This window comes from Alligator sinensis, unplaced genomic scaffold, assembly GCF_000455745.1.
Source record: "Alligator sinensis unplaced genomic scaffold, ASM45574v1 scaffold268_1, whole genome shotgun sequence".
NCBI classification, from domain to species: domain Eukaryota; kingdom Metazoa; phylum Chordata; order Crocodylia; family Alligatoridae; genus Alligator; species Alligator sinensis.
The window spans coordinates 3,702,045-3,710,176 of record NW_005841853.1 but is presented as its reverse complement, the minus strand read 5'-3'; the positions used below and the strand labels follow the sequence as shown (position 1 = coordinate 3,710,176).

Below are 8,132 nucleotides of genomic sequence, written 5' to 3'. Positions count from 1 at the left end.
TCTTTCCCCTACCATCAAGGCTTGAAGCCCTGAAGAAGGGCAGCACAATACAGTAACAAAGAAATACAGGACTGGGAAGGGGCTCCTGGGTCATCAAGTCCAGTCCACTGCTATTGCAGGTAATTATATCATATCTTACTATTCATAAACCAATCAAGCTTCATCTTAAAAGAAGTCAGGTGGGGTTTTTTTGCCCTGCTACTCCTGATGGGGCCTTTTGAAACCTTCTTCCTCCTACAACTAGTAAAGCTGCTTCTGATTCTCCCTCGCCTGAGCATCGTAGCAGCACCTCCCTGCACCTTTGTCTGTACAAATTCACCTTTCTTCAGTATGACATGGGGGACATCTTCATTGACAAGAGATACCTTTAAGGCCTACTACTGGTAAAGAAATGTCTATTTGTCACTACTGGGACATGACAGATGGATTTTTCTTTGTACTGCATAGTTGCTTTATATAACAGGTAAGCACTTTGAATTTGTTGCTCAAGGTGAACTCTGTTTCCCAGTCTCCCTTTGGAAATCTTCTACTCACAGCACGGGAAAACTAATGGAATTAGAAAATAATAATAAATGATACAGAGTCTGTTTAAGTGCACTGTGGGACAATAATAATAGAGCTATCTGTCTGCAAAGTGGTAGCAGGTTTTTACACCCTTCATATTGGTTTCCCATCGGAGGAGAAATCATTGGTGCAGCAGCAGGACATCATTTAAATTAAATTGGTCTATTTATATGAACCAAACCAGTCCATGAACAGAAGCAGTTGCACAAACAGCACGGAAGAAAAAAATCCACTTCCTGAAATCATTGCCTCAAATCCAATGCCTGTTTCCCATGAAACATCTTTACCCCAAAGAAGTGATCCAAATTAGAGATACAAAGCTGAAGAGCAAGCTCTCTGGCTATTTGCAACAGTAACCCGTCCCCCCCTCCAAAAAAACCCTGCATAAAATTAAAGACAATACAGCTTTACTTCAAAGACTGCATCCCACTTGCCTCCTAAGACAAAGAATTTGTAGGATTATTTCTAAAATCGCGAGCTGGTCACTTCTACCGCAGGAACAGAAATAAAAATTTGCGTTTCCACAGCATTTTCCTTCAGACAGTTGAAAAATAATTTAAAATATCATTGCAATGATTTCAGGCCTCTCTAGATAACACACACACACAAAAGGAACAGCGATCACAGCTTCTATCTGCCTCCATCTACAGGTCACCTTTAAATACTTAGGTCTCCATGCAAATTTCACCTGATTTAACTAAAATCAATTGGGTTAAACCAGGATGAATTTCTGCGGAGCTACTTATTTGGGGTTAAGAGCAGCTCAGTTTGATTTTGCCTAATCTGATGATTTAAAAAAAAAAAGTAAGCGCTCTTTAAATGAAGTGTGTCCATACACAAACTTGCCTCGGTTTAACGAAGTCACTTTGCAATCCCATTTAAGTGAAACCACTTCGATCTCTATGGGCAGACCAGGCTTAGGAGAGGCAGCATTTGAAAAGAGACTGATCTATGTTGCATCCATGACATACAATCTCTCCCTCCTGCCTTTCCTCTAAGGGTCCGTCCGTGGAGAGGCAAAGCAAAGAGACAGAGACGCACTGCTGGCGGAGGGGTGGGGGACAAGGCACTCGGGATTGCCCCCCGCTGCTGCTGGGAGAGAGAATTAGAAAGGAGAGTGCAGGGACTGGGGAGCGTGGAGATGACTTTTGATCCCCCGAGCGCTGGCAGAAGGCAACGCTATTCCTGGCCTGGCTTGTCCAGTGACAGCAGCAAGCTCCCGTCCCTGCTCCTTTCCACCTCCCTCGCCCAGCAGTAAGTTAGACTCCCGCCCTCACCCGGAGGAGTCGGTCCCCTCCCCTCGCTTCCAGCAGCTGGACCATTAGAGGAAGAAGCAGGGTCGACGTATCTCTTACTGTACCTGGTGCCGTTCTCAGCTAGGTGGCTGCCTCTCAGCGCCCTGGGTCTGTCCTGCTTGCAGATCTCCAGAGCAGTGACCCCATCCCCTGTCTTCAAAAAGGAAGTGGAGACAGGGGCTGGGGAAAGAAAAATATGATCTTAAAGGAAGGATCAGGGATCCGATCCCAGCTCCTTTTTTTTTTTTTCCTGTGTCAGTGTTTTATACAGCAATCAAGGCCAGACTGTAAACCCTTCACTCGCCAAGGAGAGTATGCTCATTGTACCTGGTGTATCTATATAGCAAAGGCCAGTCCTTGACCAAATGATAGGCAGGAAATCCCCCCCTTGTTGGAAACTCAACTTAATGCTAGGTTTCTGGGAGTAGCTCTGCACAAGGAGCGGGCTTGCATTACAAAATCAAAGGCAGAGACCAAACTCTCTTACTACGGCTTCCACCAAAAGAACCTGCATCACAAAATTAACAACGCATCATTGCCTCATCTTCAGTGGGACTTGCCATCCATGCATTCACTGGCGCGAAATGAGATTGTGCAACTGAGAGTGACATTTAGTGGTATACGTAGACTTTCCTAGTTCAGGACCCGACTGTAAACCCATTACTCACACTGCTGAGTTTACGTTGCATAGCTGGTCTTTCGCAGGTCAAGCCCATCTCTGCTCTATAAGACCCCAAATATTTACATGAGTGAGGGAGGGTACACTTTGCTTGCAGTTCAACGCGGCATTTATGTCAATTTTGGGGATTAATGTGCAATAGGTCTGTGCGAGTGGGCAGCTATTTGATCTGGCTTCGGATCCAGACACTTTGGATGCCAGGGATGTGATGCCAAAGCATCCGAAGCTTCTCCGGATCCGAAGCACGGTCCGAAGCCTCGCACAGCCCTAATGTGCAAGTCAGGGATTAATGTGCATCGGGGATGAACTAGGCTGGCAAATAACTCATTGCAAAGAACTCAGTTAGTTATTTGCAATGCTAATTCATTCCTGATGCAAATCTGTCACCTTCCCTGGAACTCCTCCAGGGATGGATATGGCCCGCTAAGACAGACAACTGAGGCTGGCACCAAGACACGAGCTCATAAATAGACAGTCAACAGATTTCAACAAAATGCTGTGCTACACACAATATAAACTTCCAAGCATTTCACAATATAAACTTCCAAGCATTTCTGTGAAAACCCATCTAAGGAAAAAAGAGCCATGACTTCCTTTCAGCACGGGCCCCGCTTTCTGCAGACATAAAGAAATCAGTTTATCCAAGAGTTAGCATCACCTGAAAAACTACCCAGTGCTCTGGGAAATATATGGATTAAACAAAATATGGGAATGGGAATGTATTGGCCAATGCATGTAGGCCAAATTCATTCCTGGTGCAACTCCACTGAAGTCCAGCAGTTAATTTACCCCTGAAAGATAAGACAGTGCCTGGCATTTCTGCACAGCGGAGTAGTCTCTGTGGCCGACAGTGCCCCTGGATCTCTTGGACACATACTGAGCGCTAACACAGCGCAGTCTCTCTCATGCAACAAATGTCACCAGGACAGGTGCTAAAAGGGCACTGGTCCAGGTGGCCCATTTGTTCAGAAACAGCTTTTAAAGGGCAGACATTTTTTTTTTTAACTTCAAACAGGCCCTATGCCAACTGAAAAAATTTTCTTTTGGGTAGCACCCCACCACAGCATTGCCACCCATTTCCAGAATGGCTGCGCACACACCGCCTTTGGTAAACTACTTCAGTGCTTTTGTTAAAGTGCCTTTAAAAAAGAAAAGAACCTCACCAAATTATATAAGGCAGAAAAACAGGGCTCGATAGACATGACTCGGCCATACATTGCAAAAAACAGAACAAAATATTGTATCACGATGGCTCCAGAAGCGAGCGTCTGATCAATGGGAATTTCAAGAGAATTTGAATCAAACCCAATGTGGAGTTGTATCTCCTTCTACCCTGACATATTCCTGGAGTCATCTAACAAAGCAAACATAGTTAGATACTTCTAGTTTAAAAAGAATAAATCAAAATGGTTGAAAAGTTTATAGATCACTCCCTGTTCTACAGCAATCATTTAATTTTGCCCCTTGAGAGATATTGTTGTCTCATGATCAGAGCAGCAGGCTGGGAGCCAGGATTCCTGGTTTCTATTACCAGCTTCTATTACCAACCGATTAATCCTGCCTCCTCGGACACGTGACTTAGGCCACGATTTTCACACTTGGATGCTACCTGTTGGGCAGAGAAACACAAACTTTCTGGTTTTCAGAGGTACTGAGGTTCCACGACACCTTCAGAAGAGAACTGAGACTAAACTGTATCAGAAGGGATCCAAGACTCGCCAACATACCAGACGGTGGGAAAAGGGCAAGTTTTCCCACCCCCAAAAGCATATTGGTGAAAGTATGGCACACTTCACTCCTGTATACTTAGGCCTTGCCTTTCCCAGCCTCTTTCACTCTGCCATGGATGTTACTTCTCTTCCTTGTGCTCTTTAATTTCCCTCTGTAATTCCTTGCTTCATCCCTTCCCCCATGCTACTAGATCAGAGTATAGCAAACGCCTGCTGCCTTCCCAGTCTCGTATCTCTGAGTGACCCATATCCTCTGCAAAGCTCAGAAACACTAACCAATCCTAATCTAATGTCCTAAAACATTTGAAACAGGAGTAAAAAGAATGCACAGCCTAACATTTTCAAATGCATTCAAGGGAGCTGTTATACCTAAATTGCACTGGAATTTAGTGGGAGCTGGGTGTCTTAATTCTTTTAATTACTGTATTCTAAAATAACACCTTGCACTGTCTTCCCCAGTGCATTTGCCCTATTGGGGCATGTCCATGGAAGCATTCATGTGCACTCTGCAGTGCCTCAAAATGCACCCCGTGCATGTGACTTCCACGCTGAGTCAAAATTAGATCCCGGGAAATCCTGGTACCAAAAAAAAGCATGCTGAAATAAAGCAGGGTGGCGTACATGGCAACAGCGTGCACCACCTGCTACTAGAGCCTGGCTAGCAGCCAGAGCATGGATTGCCACCGCTGTAGCCCTGGGAGGCCCCCCAGGTAAGTCTAAGGTGCTGGCCCCAGCCTCCCCTACGCCACCCGGGGCAATTTGCCCCACACCAGAGTGTGGGTGCAGGCATGTTCCCCAGGGACAAACAGTAGTGGCACAAAGGGACCTGGGGGTAATAAAAGACCACAGTATGAACATGAGCTGGCAGTGCCATGCTGTATGCACTCTGGCATGCATCAATCAGTGCATCTCCCGCAAAACCAAGGAGGTGATTCTTCCGCTCTGCTCAGCACTGGTGAGACCACAGCTGGAGTACTGCGTCCAGCTGTGGGCACCGCACTTAACAAGGACGCGGACAAGCTTGAGAGAGTCCAAAGAAGAGTCACCCGTATGATCAGAGTCCTAAAAGGCAAGCCATGCGAGGAAAGGCTGAGGGATCTGGGACTCTTCAGTCTGAAGAAAAAAAGGCTGAGAGGGGACCTGGCAGCAGCTTACCGCTACACTAGAGGAGTACAGCGAGGGCTCGGTGAGCAACTGTTCATCAAGGCATCCGAGGGGAAAACCAGGAGTAATGGCCACAAACCCCTGGAAGACCGATTCAGGCTCAACATTAGGCAAAACTTCACAGTCAGGGTGTCCAAACTGGGAAATAAGCTCCCTCCAGAGGTGGTGCAATCGCCTACCCTGGAGATCTTCAAGAGGAGACTGGACGGTCACCTTGCTGGGGTCACCTGACCCCAGTTATCTTTCCTGCTTGGTGCAGGGGGCTGGACCCGGTGATCTCCCGAGGTCCCTTCTGACCCCTTCCAATGTATGGATCTATGAGTATGTTCTGCTGCTAGTTGGCCCCGGGGAAGCACATGTGCGCGCTCGTCTGGATGTGCCCCTGGTATCTATTCTTGACATTTCTGGGAAGGGACTCGTTTTAGCTGAATAGGGCTTAGGAGATTTTTAAGGGCTTCCTAAACCAAGGGAATAAATGTTCAAAATGTTTTAAAAAATATTTTACCTACTGGCTTTTTCTTAGCCCCATTAGAGAAGACTCTAAATGGAAGAAAAGTTACGTTCCTTAGTTAATAAATTAACCCCAACCATGTTCTCATCCCTACGCAAGGCGCACACAAACTGATCCTGCCCAAACTGATTTTATTCACTTCTGAATGGACAAGCCCTCACTCTTAATTTCTGGCTCCTTCAAAGATTTCACTGAAAGCAGGAAGTCTGGCTTGAAGTTAAACTGAAATTGAAAGCACCGTTTTCAGTAAACACTGTAAATTTGAGATCCTAAAAATGTCACGTGATCGTGTTTTTTCTCTACATGGATGGATTTCACTACAGCTTTCCAAAATCAGTTAAAATGTTCGCTCCGTATACTCATCGTTTGATTTTAAATTGGCAGCCAAAGATTGAAGTAGTTAAAAAGTATAAAATCGTCTTTTTCAAACTGTTACTTTCCACTCCAGGCTTGTGAGAACTTGATTCCCTGAGAGATGTGGATTTCTGAGACAAGTGCACGGATGAGATTAAATTTATTATCTGAGGTTTAAAATAAATCATAATCATATACTGCAATAAATACAAGCAGTCTACGATAATTTTATGGACCCAACCCTAAACATACTTATGGAGGGAAATGACTTTGCACATGTAAGTAATCCCAAGGAAAGGTGTCTTTATTCTCATGCATAAATGTATGCATTGTTTGCATGACATGGGGCTATATTTGTTGTTAAAGCTAATAAAATGATCCACACATTTAGAGCTAGGAATAGGCTAATCTAGTTTTACCATCATGCTGAAGTATCGAATCACCCCAGAAAACACATTGCAGTCGTTGCAAGGAAAAGCTAGCTCTGGTTTGTAATATTCTGCCTCATTCAAAAGCTTTCCTGTGATACTTAGAACAGGGAAATTACTGGACTGGGTAAAATCTCAAAAAATGGAATAAACATTTTAAGGACCATCACCAAACACCAGAAACACCAAACTCTGGTGGTCAGGGGGCCCTGTTGGCAAGCTGCACATCAGCTGAACACAATGAACCAGGGATACGGCTCTGTTCGGTTTTCTGCAGCCAGGCATGCAAGGACCCGTATTACAGGTGAGGGCTTGTCTGGAGCTGCAACTTGAAAACTCCCTGGTTTTGCAGATCCCGCATTGAACCCAGCCGTTAGGTGCAGTCGTCTGCAGAACGATGTGATTTATACACTTCCTTCTATTTATAATATTCCACGACATTGCTTTTCCACCCATACTCTATATAGGTTCAACACTACAACTAGACGCAGACTAATTAGAAGAGAGACCGAACTTCACCTGTCCTCACATGTAGGTGCTTACCTGACTCCACTGCTTCTTTGACCATCACGGCACAGTAAGGGTTAATCACCTCCCCTTGCGATGGCAGGTAGGGGCCACTGTCATAGTTTGATAAACCAATCCGGAGAAAGGGTGACATATCAGATCCTGTATCAAGGAAAAAACAACGGTATTTGAGAGAGTCCAAAAACGGTCGCTGTTTTAAGCAGTCTCTTATCACCGCCAGCCAGGGGTAAATTGGAAGCTAGTCATCCATCCACAGAAAGGCTCTGGGACTTCCTCTTCTGTCCAGCAAGATGATGGACTACCAAAAGCCTGCAAGCAAGTGAAGTTATGAAGCTTCACTTATTGGCTTCATTGCCTAGTTTTAACCCACCACGATGTGTTTGCTGGCAATAAACCTAATGGGTACCAGCGCACCGCTGGCTCAGCACCAGCCCACGCAGACCCTGCTATCGGTACTACAAGAACCCTGCGCCGAGGAATAACTTTCCTGGGATAACCTCTTCCGCAGCTTATGTGAAGCCAAATACTCAGGAAACAGACCTCTGTGAGACTGCGCTGGGTTTCGGGAATACTGCTCTGTTGCAAGCCTGCAAGCTAAACATGACACTGTGAAATAATTAAGCGCTATTTATACACAGCATGGCAATGATCCCAGGCATTCAGATCGCTGGTTAGCTGACCCGTAATTACTTTAAGGAGAAAATTCAGCTTGTCTGAATGAGCTTATTAGGGTGTGGGTGGGGAATTTTCACAGACTAATTGGAAACTAAAAAAAAGTACTTAGAAAATGGGCCGTCAAGAAATAATATGAAAGCCGCGAGTAACATTTTTGCCCTCCTGTTGCAGGTACTCTGCAATTTGCAGTGAAAAGATGTAGGG

General features: G+C 45.3%; 1 protein-coding gene across 3 annotated transcripts in view; it reads right to left on the bottom strand.

Annotated features, from left to right (window-relative positions):
- The window catches only part of PRKCQ (protein kinase C theta), a 69,820-nt gene that overhangs the window by 60,468 nt on the left and 1,220 nt on the right, over positions 1-8,132 (bottom strand). The window contains exons 1-2 of one of the 3 annotated variants that reach the window (XM_025213203.1): positions 7,794-7,835; positions 7,269-7,394 (exon numbers count right to left, since the gene is read on the bottom strand). In XM_025213203.1, coding sequence (XP_025068988.1) covers positions 7,269-7,386 — 118 coding nt within the window. In that variant the 5' untranslated portion in view covers positions 7,387-7,394; positions 7,794-7,835. Of the gene's footprint in view, positions 1-1,924; positions 2,040-7,268; positions 7,395-7,793; positions 7,836-8,132 lie in introns of those variants that run through there. The other 2 variants (XM_025213211.1, XM_006016324.3) reach the window with 2 other exon arrangements.